Below are 16,416 nucleotides of genomic sequence, written 5' to 3' on the forward strand. Positions count from 1 at the left end.
CACTAGCAAGGTTGAAGAGCCGAGGAAGATGTTCCCCAAGGCGGTGTTCGGTGTGTACCTCATCCCGCTGCTGGCTGGCACCCGCACGCTACCTTCGGAGACGGTGGCATAGTGGACCGACAACTTCTTCTCCGAGGTCGAGCAGAAGATTGGTGAGCCCTGGCTGCACGTGTGGATCCAGGCCGCCGTCGCCATGTCCAACATGGGACTCTTAGAGGCCGAAATGAGTAGTGACACCTTCCAGTTCCTTAGCATGGCTGAGATGTGACCAGCCTAAACCTGCAAGTCTTGACCAGCTCGCCCAGAATTGCGTTGCACGCCGACAGAGTTGGCAATGTCCGCAGGCGGCGGAAGACGATCAATGCCTCGTTGAGCAGCCCCATCTGTGAGCGGGGTGCCAGAGGGTCACGTGCCGGTGTGCATGAGCGAGGAGGGTGGGTCCATCGAGTGTTTCGCCGTGCGCACCAAGCTACTAGGAGACCCGACCTTCGTGGTGCTGCTCAGCCAAGCCTCCTGCTCAGCTTCTCCGCGCAGGAGCACGGCTACAACCACCCTGGCGTGCTCTGCATCCCCTGCCCCGTCGCTGAGTTTTGACGCCTCCTGCTCGACCTCTCAGACGACCTCACCGCTGCCGGAGGCTCCATCTCCAGCGGGACCGTTGCCTACATCTGAGGTCACAGCAGCAAATTGTGAAGAGATGACAGTTGGGGAAGGAGACGAAGAAGGAGGGAGGGTAGGATGGGTATTTTCAAAGTTGACTGACGGTTAAAACCAATAAAAGCGACAGCAGTGGCAATAACAGGCATAAAGTTTAAGAATGGTGACACTAAAGGAATATGCCGGTTTTTAATGGTGTAACAGGGATATGGCAAGTTTCTAATGCATGGAAGGGATTATGCCTTAAAGAATGCCCAACTCTTTCTGCCATCGAAATTTTGGCACTTTTTTATATCCATCATTCTGTTAGCTAATAGCTATTTGATTTCTTTTGTTGCCATCTTTGACTAATAGTGCTGGGTGAAACCGTGAAGTCTACTTCAGAATACTTGTTCTTTTATCTTTACCATCGTACCGTCAAAATGTATTCTAACGCAGTGAAAATGGCAATAACGAAAGCGCGACGATCGCAGGATTACAAAATTTTGACGACTGAAGAAAATGTCTTATTCACTGGCGCGGGCCTTAGATGACTCTGTAGCAAGTAGGCCCAGATCTGATGGCCCAGTTCGCCCAATTTATACGGGCTCAGTATATGGCCCATTCTTCAGTCTGCCCTCTGGAATAGCCCACATACAGCTAGCGTATTCACGAAGGCAGAAGGAGTGCAGAAGGGGGCAAGAGAGATCACACTACACCAAGTATCACCCTCATAATCATCTCGAGTAACTCTTCGTTGCATACCAAATCCACGCCTAATAATTGACACACAATTCCATGACCCTATTATCAGAATCGGAATCTTCAAAACACTAACCATTATTTGAGGACAAAATGACCAAGACCGAGGCATGATTAACACGAAGCAAATTAAGACTACAGCAGGAGTTCAAGTTTATTATCAGTAAAGCAGGACCACTTCTCTTAAACACATGCTACTGGAGAACCACAACCTGCAAATTTATTCCTCACAGTTGCGAAGGTATAACACGATGATACACAGCTCCCACAAAGTCCAATGTACATCACAGGGAAAACATTCTCAATTCGACAAGTTACTACCCTATGTACCTGGTAAAATATCACTGCCTCCCATCACTGCTCATATTCAATCTCAGCGAAACAGAATGTCTTAGATGATAGCCAATAAAAAGACGTCCGAAAACCTAAAGATCTGATCTATATGTAAAAAAAGGAAGCACAAAATTTTCTATTGAAGTGCTGATTAATTGTGGTTGAACTTCGCAAGCCAATAAGCCAATTTTACAGCACATCCAGTGCTTACACAGTTGGAGAAAAATGGCTTTTACATAGTCTCAGTATCAGTCAGCAACCTGCAACAGAAAAATATAACTGTTCAAACTTACAAGTAACAAAACAGTGGTAAATGACTATCACTGTATACCGAGAATAACCCTTTACCTTTACAAACTAAACCACCGAAGCAAAGTTGCTGTTCCATTGATCCACTATTGCTCAGGAGTCAGCACTGCAAGGATATGATAAGACGGACGTTAGAAACGTTTTTTTTTATATTGGATGGTGTATAGCAAACACGAACACTGACAGAACTTGTCATTCCCGAATAATATCAGTACAAAAATGCATACTATAACTCTTCTCTACCTATTCGGTTCCAAAAAACTCTTCTCTACCTCAATATAGCTTGCCCGTCAAAGACTTATTCATTTACCATATACATGTAATATATATTGCACACAATCAATCAGGGGAAAGGCAGTAGGGAAGCAGGCACTACTTACAGAAAGTCAGAAAAAGAAATAATTTTAGTTCAATAGCCAAAGGCGGGATGCCCTTATCTAGCAGGATACTTTACGAAATAATTTGACCAAGTTTGTAAGAAATTTAACCGTATTCTAAGTTGATCAAAACTCCCTAAAGTGCCATATTTATTACAGATAAGGGCAACTGGTGAGGCAACTAAGAATAGATATCCAGAATAGATCATCCAGCAGGTGTTTCCTAAGATCATTGGTGCAATGGGAGGGAAAACCAGGAAAAAAAAAGGTTTTTAGGACTGTACGCTTGCTCAACTACAGCTTTTATGCTGATGGTTCTTCATTGTTCATACCCCACTGTTCCTCACTACTATTTCCGTTCACAAGGACAGCACCATCAGTTGAACCTTCAGCCTCAACCTCAACAGCATCTTCTTGGCTCTCTTCTACTCCATCATCCTCAGCCTCAACCTCAACAGCATCTTCTTGACTCGCTTCTACTCCATCATCCTCAATAACCTGTTGAACCAGGATTGGTGTTATCACTTATGCAAGAATAGTGAATGAACCAAAATAAGCAATCAGTTGTGGTGAAAATAACAAAGATCCTAAAAGAGAGAAGAAAAAAATAACAGTCCTAGGCTTACATAGAAGCTTACAAATACATCCACCTCAATACTGTTTAATTCAATTTAGATATTAAGTCATAAACCTTAACCGACTGGACACTGACAAGAAATCTTATACCATTGCTAGCAGCTTGGACATTGACAGGAAAACTCCACTGACTGATTTTAAAGTGCAAAACGAAACCATGTATAGGGCCATACTGATAAGCAATGATGCAGAAGTACCCTCAGGTTCCTAAACAAGCTGATTTTGTTAAAAGTATGATGTGCATGAGATTAATAAGTTTATTGTCAATATTTATCAAACTACTATAATTTTGTATTAAGGACATTCGATGTATGTTGCACAACAGATCAAATAACCATCAAAGAAGATGCAAATTAACATCAAGTAAGCATCATCAACTTTTTTTGCTAGGAATCAATCAACTATTCAACTGGACTAATAGATGAATCAACCGCTTAATAGTTGCATGAAGAACGTTTTCTCAGCCCTTTTTGTAACAGTAATAGTAGTACCTCGTGAACAGTATTTCCATGATCATCTGGTACCTCTTCATGTACATGCATATTTTTGAAAGCTTCAACTAGACTCTCATTTGACCTTTCAGCATGAATCATGTACTCCTCGGCTGGTGGATAGATACCCCTATTCAAATAGGTTTTTACAGGAGCATCAGTAAAATAATAATAGTTTGGGGGAAAAGATACAAGTATTGACATCATTTTCGATTTCATCAGATGAGTCCAATTAAAGCAAAATCTAAAGCCACATCCCATGCATGGAAGAGCTAATTGGGTAAAACTTGACTAAAGGACAGCTATATAAATATACAAGAAAATAAAAACCTTTTGAGGGCGACAGTAGCTTCTACATTGAGAGCAATCTGCCAGTCTTCAAATAAGTTCGGGTATTCGTTAGGATCGGCCAACGACTCAGCTGCTTTTGGATTAACCTAAAAGGCGAATGGAAGAAAGAAGTGCAAAAATTTAGTAAACATAGCCCCTGAAATTTAAAGACAGTGCAGCGCAAGTCTAAAAATGAGATAAGTCCACTACCACATGATGTTAGCTAATTTTTGGTATCCTCAACCAAATAATACACGAGCATCCTGAATTTAGTGTATTAAAATTAGCTGGTACGGTGAGCTTACTAGATTTGAAACATCCTTACAAGTAAATTCAGTATCAACTCTAGCAGTGGACTGTTATGGGCCTTGGGCTTGTTTGGTGGCGAACGGCAAGGGCAGCAGCACCACATGCCAGGAGAATCAAATTAGTAGATATAGTTTGTTAGTTTAAACTCCGCCTATGTTGTCTCGACATAGCCGGTCCCAAGCCCGGGTAAAGGAGGAGGGTTGTGTTAGGCTTGGCGAGCCAACATAAAACTCAGCCACTCTTATGGAGATGAAACCTGAAAGAAAATCGTTGGGGCGTAACCCTCTTAGCGACGCGCTACATTGGAACCCGGATGTGGTGTTAAATGAGCAAGGGCTGGGCCGTCACCCCCTTAGTGGCGCGCCGTATCTTGATCTGGATACGGTGATAAGTGGGCAAGGATCGGGTCGTCGCATCCTTAGTGGCGCGCTACATCGGCGCCCGGGTGTAGTGAAAAATGAGCAAGGGTCTTCGCATTTGACTCGACGAGTGCGAAGGGTAAGGAAGCTAGCCGAGCCAAGTAGGATCCGCTTAGGTAGCTGGAACGTAGGGTCCCTGACTGGTAAGCTATGGGAGTTAGTTGATACAGCGGTGAGGAGACGGGTTAATATCCTATGCGTCCAAGAAACCAAATGGAAAGGACAGAAGGCGAAGGAGGTGGAGGATACCGGCTTCAAGCTGTGGTACACGGGGACAACTACAAATAAAAATGGAGTAGGCATCTTGATCGACAAGAGCCTCAAGTATGGAGTGGTATACGTCAAGAGGCAAGGGGACCGGATTATCCTGGTCAAGCTGGTCGTTGGGGACTTAGTTCTCAATGTTATCAGCGCGTATGCCCCTCAAGTAGGCCACAATGAGAGCACCAAGAGAGAGTTCTGGGAAGGCCTGGAGGACATGGTTAGGAGTGTACCTATTGGCGAGAAGCTCTTCATAGGAGGAGACCTCAATGGCCACGTGGGTACATCTAACACAGGTTTCGAGGGGGTGCATGGGGGCTTTGGGTATGGAAGCAGGAATCAAGAAGGAGAGGATGTCTTAAGCTTTGCTCTAGCCTACGACATGATCGTAGCTAACACCCTCTTTAAAAAAAGGGAATCCCATCTAGTGACCTTTAGTAGTGGCCAACACTCTAGCCAGATCGATTTCGTCCTCTCGAGAAGAGAAGACAGGCGTGCTTGCCTAGATTGTAAGGTGATACCTGGAGAGAGTGTTGTCCCTCAACATAAGCTTTTGGTGGCTGACTTCCGCTTTCGGATACGTGTCCAGCGGGATAAGCGCGCTAAAGTCGCTAGAACGAAGTGGTGGAAGCTCAGGGGGGAAGCGGCTCAAGCTTTCAAGGAGAGGGTAATTAAGGAGGGCTCTTGGGAGGAAGGAGGTGATGCAAACAATATGTGGATAAAGATGGCGACTTGCATTCGGAAGGTGGCTTCCGAGGAGTTTGGGGTGACGAGGGGAAGTAGAAGCGAAGCGAAAGATACCTGGTGGTGGAACGAGGATGTCCAGAAGGCTATCAAGGAGAAGAAAGAATGTTTCAAACGCCTACACTTGGACAGGAGTGTTGACAACGTAGAGAAGTACAAGGTGGCGAAGAAGACCGCAAAGCGAGCAGTGAGTGAAGCAAGAGGTCGGGCGTATGAGGACCTCTACCAGCGGTTAAACACGAAGGAAGGGGAAAGGGACATCTATAAGATGGCCAAGATCCGTGAGAGGAAGACGAGGGATGTCAACCAAGTCAAATGCATCAAGGATGGGACAGATCGACTTCTGGTGAAGGAAGATGAGATTAAGAATAGATGGCGAGAGTACTTCGACCAGCTGTTCAATGGAGGAGGTGAGAGCTCTTCCATTGAGCTGGACGACTCCTTTGATGATGCCAACAGGCGTTTTGTACGAAGGATTCAAGAGTTTGAGGTCAAGGAGGCTTTAAAAAGGATGAAAGGAGGCAAGGCAATGGGCCCTGATGGTATCCCTATTGAGGTGTGGAGATGCCTTGGAGACATAGCAATTGTATGGCTAACTAAGCTTTTCAACCTTATTTTTTGGGCAAACAAGATGCCCGAAGAATGGAGGCGGAGTATATTAGTACCAATCTTCAAGAATAAGGGGGATATTCAAAGTTGTACTAATTACCGTGGGATTAAGCTGATGAGCCATACGATGAAGCTATGGGAAAGAGTCATTGAACACCGCTTACGAAGGATGACAAGCGTGACCAAAAATCAGTTTGGTTTCATGCCTGGGAGGTCGACCATGGAAGCTATCTTCTTGGTACGACAACTTATGGAGAGATACAGGGAGCAAAAGAAGGACTTGCATATGGTGTTCATTGACTTAGAGAAGGCCTACGATAAGATACCGCGGAATGTTATGTGGTGGGCCTTGGAGAAGCACAAAGTCCCAACAAAGTATATTACCCTTATCAAGGATATGTACGATAATGTTGTGACAAGTGTTCGGACAAGCGATGGTGACACCGATGATTTTCCAATTAGAATAGGACTGCACCAAGGGTCAGCTTTGAGCCCTTATCTTTTTGCTTTGGTGATGGATGAGGTCACAAGGGATATACAAGGTGATATCCCATGGTGTATGCTCTTTGCAGATGATGTGGTGCTAGTCGACGATAGTCGGACGGGGGTAAATGGAAAGTTGGAGCTGTGGAGACAGACCTTGGAGTCGAAGGGTTTTAGGCTTAGTAGAACTAAAACTGAGTACATGAGGTGCGATTTTAGTACTACTAGGCACGAGGAAGATGAGGTTTGCCTTGACGGGCAGGTGATACCTCAGAAGGATACCTTTCGATATTTGGGGTCGATGCTGCAGAAGGATGGTGAAATCGATGAAGATGTGAGCCATCGAATCAAAGTCGGGTGGATGAAGTGGCGCCAAGCTTCCGGCGTCCTCTGCGACAAGAGAGTACCACAGAAGCTAAAAGGCAGGTTCTATAGGACGGCAATTAGACCTGCGATGTTGTATGGCGCAGAATGTTGGCCAACTAAAAGGCAACATGTCCAACGGTTGAGTGTAGCGGAGATGCGCATGCTGAGATGGATGTGTGGCCACACAAGAAAGGATCGGGTTCGGAATGAGGACATACGTGATAGAGTTGGTGTAGCACCAATTGAAGAGAAGCTTGTCCAACATCGTTTGAGATGGTTTGGGCATATACAACGCAGGCCCTCAGAAGCGCCTGTACATAGCGGAAGAATAAAGCGTGCGGATAATGTCAAGAGAGGTCGAGGTAGACCAAACTTGACATGGGAGGAGTCTGTAAAGAGGGATCTGAAAGACTGGAATATCACCAAAGAACTAGCCATGGACAGAGGTGCGTGGAAGTTAGCTATCCACGTGCCAGAGCCATGACTAGACTTGCAAGATCTTATGGGTTTCATCTCTAGCCTACCCCAACTTGTTTGGGACTGAAAGGCTTTGTTGTTGTTGTTGTAGTTTGTTAGTTTATGTAAGTTGGGCTGGAATTACTGTTCATAATGCGTACTGTAGCTGCGCGGTACTGTGGCTTGGGTTAGAGATAAGATCAGGGACTAGTTAGAGATAAGCTTGTTAGGGAGATAAGATTTGTTAGTTTAGATTGTTAGGATTGGCTCCTATATAAAAAGGAGAGCACATCGCCTATTGTAATCAAGCAAAAAGAAACCTAAAGAGCAGTCAGAGCCTCTGAGAGGAGGGCGACTAGCCTGTTTCTTCCTGCTATTCCATCTACCCTAGTTAATCCATATCAGAACAGTACCATGGTTATGCGGAACAACAATCTCATGCATATGTAACTTAAGCCGAAGTGACAACTTATGCTAACGAGATACATGCACTAGCATCAAGTTATCCTTATGAAGATCTGCTGAAAGATTTAGCATGGAACTTAGTATAAGGGAAGCAAAGGAGATTTATAGGGCAGAAGGGACCTTTTGGAGATCCTTTTTCCACAATGCTACTATCTCTGGGACCTTGCTAGGAAGATAAGATCTCGCCATCAATGCTGCTTCCGGAATACGATTGCTGTATAAAGAATGGTAGATGATCAACATATAAAAAAAGATGGTGGAACAAGCATTGTATTGAACAGGGCAATCTTGCCCAAATGCATATACCTTTCAATTAAAAGTTGAAGGGATTCTTCCAATTTTCCTAGCATGAAGAAACAAAGGAAAGCAACATTGTTCTTTCCTTGTTCTTTGGCCATAGATGCTAATTTTGCAATCCCTTCAGCATCCCCAAGGGATGAATACAAAAGCAATAAACCACTGAGGTCCATAGCATGTAGAAGACACTCCTCTGCCATCTCAAGCTGCAGAAAGTTGTATGACATGTAAGAAAAAATTGTATGCGAATTAAGTTAAAGGTTTGCATGATTGCATCCTAGACTCCTAATGCAAGAAACAAACATAACGTGAATTCTACACAGAATTATATTCGTAAACTTAAGAAGGCAAGAGATTAAGGTTAATGATATCGCTGATTCAAACCTTGGTGCTTACCAATAAGCTCAGCGCCCCATTGGCACCAAAATCTAGTATAGTATTTCTCTTTACAAATGTCATTTTCATGTTATATTAGATTGTTTCCTGCTTGATCATAATTCGTAGATACAAACTAATAAATAATAAAGAAACTTGAAAGCCATGGCAGAACATATATTGAGCATGCGAGAATAGTTGTACCTTTCCAGTTGACATAGCTAACTCCCCTAACTGCTTCCACTTGGACTCACTTTGCACCTCAACGGCAATTGCCTGCAAAGCAACTATTAGTAACAACAAAAATAAAGGAGTACTTTCTCGGAGATGTGGAGAACAATAGAAATAGACTATGCCTTGGCAATTTCGAGTCGACCAAGATTCACAGCCAGGTCAAATCTGTAATTAGTGTCTGTTGCTATCTCAAGGGCCTCCTCCAGCATTCCCCGTGATTCCAAGAAACGTGCCACACTGCAATTAGAAGGTTATGTTTGTATGCTAAGCATGAATTGCAGGGTACAGCAGTTAGTAGAACACGGGGCACCTGTCATATTGTTCCTTTGGTATAGATGATAAAATAGCATTTGCACTATCAAAATCCCCACGCATTACAAGTGTTTTATACTCGATCAAACTAAGGAGTAAAGTATACCCCACGACACTGCAATAAGAAAATACATTAGCCACCGAAATTCTAGATCAAAACCACAAGTGAATATCAGAGTAACAAAGATGGAACTCACTTAAATTGCTTATCGATAAGATAGACTCGACTTTGATTTGCAAGATATCCTAATAAATACATTGGCCGATCCAAGTGAAACAAGGTCGTGACCTGTTAACACATGCAAATGTTATGACCCGAGATAGCACTAGTAAACTGAAAGGATACATAACAACTTTTTATGTGACAAGAACACTCACCTCTCCTCCTACACAGTAATTAAGTCGCCATGAAGAATTATTGTAGATGAAACAATCGCCAACCCATAGCCCAGTTCGGACGCGTTCATTGATCTCATGAAGCAGTTCGAAGGCATCTTCCACACCTTCCTCACCAACTGAACCCCCTCCATCCAAGTGAGATGAAACGACATCCCTCTATAAGGTAAAAAGTTACTTCTGTATTAATACATTTACATTTAACCAAAAAAAAAACACTTACCTTTGTGCCCGATGTAAGAATTGCTGTTGTATATTGTATTAATACAATTTACATAAATAAGGAATATATGTACATAAGCAGCAGATGCAACAGAAAGAACGAACTGTACAGAGGCAATCAGGTTAATAGTAGAACTCACATTGTACTTCAAAATGTAGAACGATGTATCACTTGCAATTGTTACTAAATCACCACTGTCAGCCCAGTAGAGATTCTACAGCCCAGTAGGCAAACAGATCTTTTTAGTGCATTACATTCCAAATGGAATGCATTCAACAACAGCTTTGAATTCATAAGGCAACAAAATTGACTCACTTTCACATTGACATCAACTCGACGTATCAACCTGCATTCCGCCCAATCATAGAAGCAAATGAAGTCATTTGTACACATAGCCAGTAATACTCCACCAAATATGCGCTCTGCAGAGAATGATGGCCTTATACTTTTCTTCTCCTGAAAGATTCAGCTCCGGTTATCAGATTACATTTTAGGAACCATAGCAAAGAAGATTGACATACGAAAAATATAATGCTGCTTACTAAAAGTTAAATTAACAATTTAATCCTGAAGAAGAAAAGTAATATGCATCTTAATTACCAATATTAACATCGCACTTTACATAAGAAAAAGGATACTTGGACAAACTATAGTAATGTATACGGTCTACAATTAATTTATAACTTCAATAATTCATTATTTCATTTTAGCAAATAGTGAGGCCACATCCTGTTTTAGATCATCTTTTTTTTTTGGGTACAATTCACCAGTGGAACCCACAATTACAATAAGAATGTTAAATACAATACCTGAAATAGTTATTCTGTAGATGTTTCTCAAAAACAGCCCAACTGCTGTATAGAGATGATTAAACAAAACGGTAGCAGGGAACAGTGAATCAAACCTGGAAATTTTTACTGTATATCTTTATCCTCGAGGTGCTTTCTCTGACAGCATATTCTCCATCAGTTGACCAAACGAATTCAAGCGCGGACCCAAAAGATCTATTTCTCCATGCTAATGCTGTGTATATTATGAATTCTCCATCTCCACATACAACAACAAATCTCCCATTCGGATTGTGCCTTAAGCTCTGAAACAAATAACAGCATTACTAACTTGCTAATGAAAAAGAGCACAAAAAGATATGTAAGACTACAAAAAAAAAAAAGTTTCACCAAGAAAACAAATTCCTGATAGTTCAAAGTAACATTCAATGTTGTTAAAAAGCATCTGCCATTAGTCATAAAACCCTCATGGGAATTTTGTGATGCCAACAGGTTGCAAAACCAACACTTCAGTTCCAACCCTGAGCTATGATTAACCATGAACTGTATACATTTCATTTTAGTATTTGAGCTTAACATGATCGTACTAAAACAACTGCAAGTAACAGATTCACCATACATAAAAGTCTAGAAAAACCCAAAATGACCAACCAAATATAAATATAAATATAAATATCCCGGATGTATGATGAAATGATGTATTACAATGTCTACTTTGTTTGAACAAAAAAAGAAAAACTCAAGAAGAAACTTGAAACAAATTTGCAAGCATCTAGTTGCTCGTGACGAAGAATATTACTATTGAAATATGCAGAAACCTACTTGTGGGTAAAGGTCACAGCTTCCCAACTCCTTCACAGCCAATGGTAATCGTTCACCATCTGCGATCTGAAAAATGGAACTTGTAAGATCCATATAGAAAGCTTATAGCAAACTAAACAAGTTTCCAACACATTAGCTTGGTGAACAAAGACAACCTCATTGTCTGCACCAACAGATTTGATATTAACAGTATGGATTTCATTATGCTTTGCCCATATGATTTTCCCACTGCTGTCCATGCTAGCAACAGGAACTTCACGTCCAATTTTTATCATTATTGTCCCTTCATCATATCCAATCACGACCCTGCACAAATCGAGATATTTCATATCACTAAGTTGACTTATGCAGGAAACAAGTAAATGAAAGCATGAGGTGCAACATGTTTCAATGAGAGCAAATTCTCGAACAAACATTTTGGCAGACAAACAATTTTATTGTCACGTTGTATGAAACTGGGACACAGAAAAAGTAAGCTAGAATATATCCAGCTGACAGTTGAGGAGCAAATGTGGAAAATACAAATATATAATCTATATGCAGTGTGACTGGGCTGTAGGTCTGTGGGGAGCTCTGGTAAAAGATAATTAGACATGAATGTCAGGAAACTTCACATGGGTCGTAGCATTCAACAATTCAAATATGAGAGAAAGAGAGAAAGGGGGTGAGAGAGGGAGAGGGGGGATGGGGGATGATACCTTCTCGAACCCTTCATGTATCCTAAAGCCCAAACTCGCTCAAGGCCGTAGTTAAGAGTGTTCTCAAGCCTGTAAAAGCATCAAGTGAATAGCTATTCCCTTGCCCTATAAGAATAAATAGAACTAGACACTTTACAAAATGGAAACAATCCAAAGCATCAAAATAGGATTATGTTTGAAATTCAACGCCGCCTAGGAATATACACAAGGTAGCCTATTTATGACAGTACTATTCATCTAAATTATAAGCAGAACTGCATAAAGCAGACGTTTTACATATATTCTGAGTTCTGACGTAGAATGGTAATTTCATAATTTGGTATGAGAAGCCTAGGATTCTAAAGAATTTTATAACTACACCAATTCTGCAAAAATGCTAACGCCATGAATTCCTTTTCTCAACACTACAGGAAAAATTATAGCTCCAAGAATTCTCTTTTTTCTCAATACTTCCTTGTTAAGGAGCTAATCACTCCGACAACCACTAATGGTTATAAGCTATTGTAACCATATATTTCATGATGGTTTAATGCTTGATCATTACTATCAGCTCTGATACAACACAGCAGAAATAAATAGATACTCAAATTGACCTCTAACAAGCATATGTGAAAGAAAAGAAGATACAACCAGTCAGGTCAGCACGGGATGTGACTACATCAAGCCATAGATGACAGATGTTAGTTTAAACATCAGATTTTCTTACGCCCTACTATTAGTGTCATCCATCAAACATCATAATATGAGAAAATTAGTATTGTGCAGCCAAGTTTATTCAATCGGACTTAACAAACCTGTAGCCAATCTAAGCAACAAATCAAGCATTAAGCTCTAACATCGATGATGTGATGTCACAAGTTAAACCTTGAATCAAACATATAAGGGCGCTATCATAGCAACTGCTGATAAACTACGGTTGCTGCCAGATTTAGCCTCAAAGTGAGCACATTTGCATTCATATGCAAGCAACATGCATGCCAGGGGCACTAACTAGATGAGAAGAAATACCTGTAGGTAGTAGAATGCCACATGCGAACTGTCCCATCTTCTGAGCCAGTAATTATTATCGGTAGCTCCGGATGGAAACACACAGCAGAGACATTATGTGCATGTCCTTCAAGTGTTTGAACACAGCTCTTTGTTTGGTAGTCCCAAACCTGATTCAACCAATAACATCCATAACAATGTCCATGTACGCTCAAAGGAGTTTTGGTTCATGTGGCAAACCTTTGCAGTCTGATCATCAGAGCCAGTAATTAAATATGGCCGATCACCACCAGTGAAGTAATCAACACAGTTCACGCCTTTTGAATGGCCATCTAATGTGAAGTTAGGGTCAGGAGAACCAAGACTCCATATCTGAAATAGAAAAATTAGCATACCACAGTCAAGCACAGAAAAAGGTAATGTTTGCAAATAAAGCAAAATGTTAGCGGACCAGAACTATTCAAAGGAGTAAACACAAACCTTTATTGTGCGATCAAGGGAAGCACTGGCAAAATTGTTGGTATCTTTTGGGTTAAATGTGACTTGCATCACATAGTGAGAATGCCCCTCAAAGATTTGAGTACACATCCAGCCTTTATCCCAATCCCATAGCTTAATCAGCATGTCATCAGAAGCTGACAGAACAAAGGGCTGGGTAGGATGAACAGCCACACACCTAATGTAGTCAGTATGAGCTTCAAAAACCTTGACCTTATCCATTGTATTGTAATTGTATACACGGATGAACATATCGTCGGCACCAGCAATGACCCATTGCTTTTGTGCAATGAATTTAGCCGAACGAACTGAAATCGGCATGGTTATATTAGCATGATGTTATATCTGGGAAGAGAAGTAAGCAGTAATTTGCGCAAGCATACCTGGTAAATCCGTGACTTCAAATGATTTCACCATCGTCTGGGGATAAATTAATACAACTTCATCAGTTAAAGGTTAAGAACAAAACATACCAAGTAATATTTCTCAATTTTAGAAAAGTAGTCCCATTTTCCCCTTGTCCTTTTGTTCCCCAACAATTCTGAATTTTGCCTTTTTCTCGTTTCCACTATGTAGTATGTTCACCATTTACAAATTGGTTACATGTTCCGCTTACACAACTAACATCCATCCATCTTAGCAACCATCTGGAAGGTGCTCGTTACTTTCATCTCGAATATTACACTTTTTGCAAACGCCATTAAAGCCTTCCTTTCAGGTTTTATGTACTCAATATTCAATAATCCTTCCTTCCTCTCTATTGCTGGCATATCACCAACTTCATTATTAGACACCCTAAATCCCAGTGTAACTTGATTTCTACAGAGAATTGTAATGTATAAGTAATGTCTAGTCATCACTACATAAACGTTCATCCAACAATTCAATCTAGCAGAAAATCACATAGACAAGATACTGTCAAGTGTGAACAATCACCTACCTGCGTCTGGTAGTTCCAGATGCAAACGCTCCCTGAGTACAGACTCGACAAAATCCTGCATTGCACCGGATAACATTAGAAGTGATCAACTACGGTTCAGCCGAAGCACTTGTAATTCGTACAGCACTTCTGCACACACAACCAAAACCAAATTTGTCACTCACCATGGCTCTGTTGGGTGCAGATCCACGGACTTGACCCTCTCCGACCTCTGCGCGAGCTTCCTCTGATCCAAACAAACGAAACAACCAGCATCTCAGCGAAACGACCCAAAAACATTTACCACACCAGAAAAACCAAAAGGATCCGAGCGAGAGGCATCGCGATTACCTTGATGTCCAACCGGAGCGGCTGCCGCACCACGCCCATCGCCCGCCCGCCCCCCACCACACACAGAAAAAAAAAACGGCAATCACGTCAGTATACAACGCCCCCAAACCACCAGATCCACACAGAATTCCACCGCCCCCGCGCCGGATCTCGCCGCGCGACACGCCGACACGGACGGCGGCTCAGCCCCGCAGGGTGATACCGCGCTCGCGTCGACGCGGCGGGGCGGTACGTGGGAGAGGCGTTTGGCGAGAAGGACGAGAGGGCAGGGGGGAGAGCCACGTGCACGTACCATGGCGGCGCCCGGCTACGGCGGGCGGATGAGGCGGCGAGTCGAGGAGGGTGGCGAATGGAGGCGAGGATTCTGGCGTTCGCGAAAATGGGAGTGGGGGGGTGGGGGGCGTGTGGCCTCTCGCCGGACGGTGAGAGGGAGGCGCGGCGCGGCGCGTCGTGGGGCCGAGGTTAACGGGTTTGGATCTGGAGGGTGTATGTTTTTTCTTTTCTGGTTGGCTTTCTGTGATCGTGTGATTTTGGCTTGTCCTTATGACGTCGTAGTTAAGTAGAGTAGGGTTGTCCGGTATAGAATGGTTCGATGAGCTACCGATTATATTAATAAGATGAAAGGTTTGATAAATTGATATACTTAAGTAACAAAGAAAGAATCGAACAAAAATTATAAAACACAATAGGCTAAGAATCTAGCTAAACTAGTGCAAAGCATTATAGAGACAACATAACAAATTCGTAACCAAAACGACTAAAAAGCCAACATAAGGAGAACCACAACAGCATCACTCCTTAGCGGCTCGTAAGATCCACGACTCATAGCCGCACACAATCTTGAAGGCCGATGGTCAAAATAATCCGAGAGAGCACCACTGGTGGTGGGGGAGGTGATCCATCAAAACAAGCCAGATAGTTCAAGGCAAGACGAGCACCTTGACGAACCATCGACCTATCATAAGCTCTCCTCCTGCATCTTACTAGCATCATCGTCAGTGGTGAAGGTTGCGTAGGAGAGCAAGGGGATCCTCGACCCCACGAAAGGTGAACGTTCAGTGCATCAACAGAGTCTAGAAAAGGTGCAGTAGGAAGTCCAAATTGTATTCCATAGTCTCCGGCTCGAACACGGTGGGGGCGGTTGCCAACGAGCGGGGGTAAGCTTCAGACGACTGCTCATAAATCGGGGGCACCACCTCCAACTACTGAAAATCAATCCCCGAGTAGTCACAAGAGTACTCTAGGGATTCTGGCTCAAGTGTAGGGAGGAATTGAGCCATCATGTGCTGCTCACAATCTGGAGGAGTCCTGGTCATAGGTGTTGTGGTGGGCCCATCTTCCGCCTTGGCGGCATGAGTTTATGGTTGTAACCTAGGGTTGGCCATGGGCTTCGACCGTTGCTTAGTAGCCAACTGGGAAACACCAGTTGTAATGGTGTCCAAAGGGGCAATAAGGGTGTCAACTTGGAGCAAAGTTCGCTCCGTGGGAGGATCCTTGTGCTTCTGCGATTAATTAATGAGTGTCTCCTTG

At 42.7% G+C, this 16,416-nt stretch overlaps 1 protein-coding gene across 3 annotated transcripts; it reads right to left on the minus strand.

Moving 5' to 3' along the window:
* Positions 1 to 1,596: 1,596 nt before the first annotated feature.
* LOC133922418 (coatomer subunit beta'-2-like) lies at positions 1,597 to 15,409 on the minus strand. Of its 3 annotated transcripts, none has more exons than XR_009910460.1 (26): positions 15,179 to 15,409; positions 14,887 to 14,907; positions 14,721 to 14,782; positions 14,557 to 14,611; positions 14,000 to 14,036; positions 13,599 to 13,924; positions 13,359 to 13,490; positions 13,140 to 13,288; positions 12,132 to 12,200; positions 11,589 to 11,739; positions 11,434 to 11,499; positions 10,728 to 10,916; positions 10,139 to 10,279; positions 9,963 to 10,037; positions 9,583 to 9,759; positions 9,402 to 9,493; positions 9,203 to 9,319; positions 9,015 to 9,129; positions 8,863 to 8,934; positions 8,293 to 8,489; positions 8,107 to 8,200; positions 3,875 to 3,981; positions 3,578 to 3,674; positions 2,702 to 2,915; positions 2,080 to 2,146; positions 1,597 to 1,991 (listed from the first exon to the last, which is right to left on the minus strand). XR_009910460.1 is itself a non-coding variant. In XM_062367749.1 (26 exons), exons 1-25 carry the CDS (start codon positions 15,179 to 15,181, stop codon positions 2,127 to 2,129), a joined length of 2,763 nt encoding a protein of 920 aa, XP_062223733.1. In that variant the 5' UTR covers positions 15,182 to 15,408; the 3' UTR covers positions 1,597 to 1,991; positions 2,080 to 2,126. The 3 variants fall into 3 exon arrangements, 1 of the variants encoding a protein (XP_062223733.1); XR_009910459.1 differs by having other exon boundaries at positions 3,545 to 3,674; positions 15,179 to 15,408; XM_062367749.1 differs by having other exon boundaries at positions 2,750 to 2,915; positions 3,545 to 3,674; positions 15,179 to 15,408.
* Between the last annotated feature and the right edge of the window lie 1,007 nt (positions 15,410 to 16,416).

The sequence above is a fragment of the Phragmites australis genome, chromosome 6 (genome assembly GCF_958298935.1).
Source record: "Phragmites australis chromosome 6, lpPhrAust1.1, whole genome shotgun sequence".
In the NCBI taxonomy this organism is placed as follows: Eukaryota; Viridiplantae; Streptophyta; class Magnoliopsida; order Poales; family Poaceae; genus Phragmites; species Phragmites australis.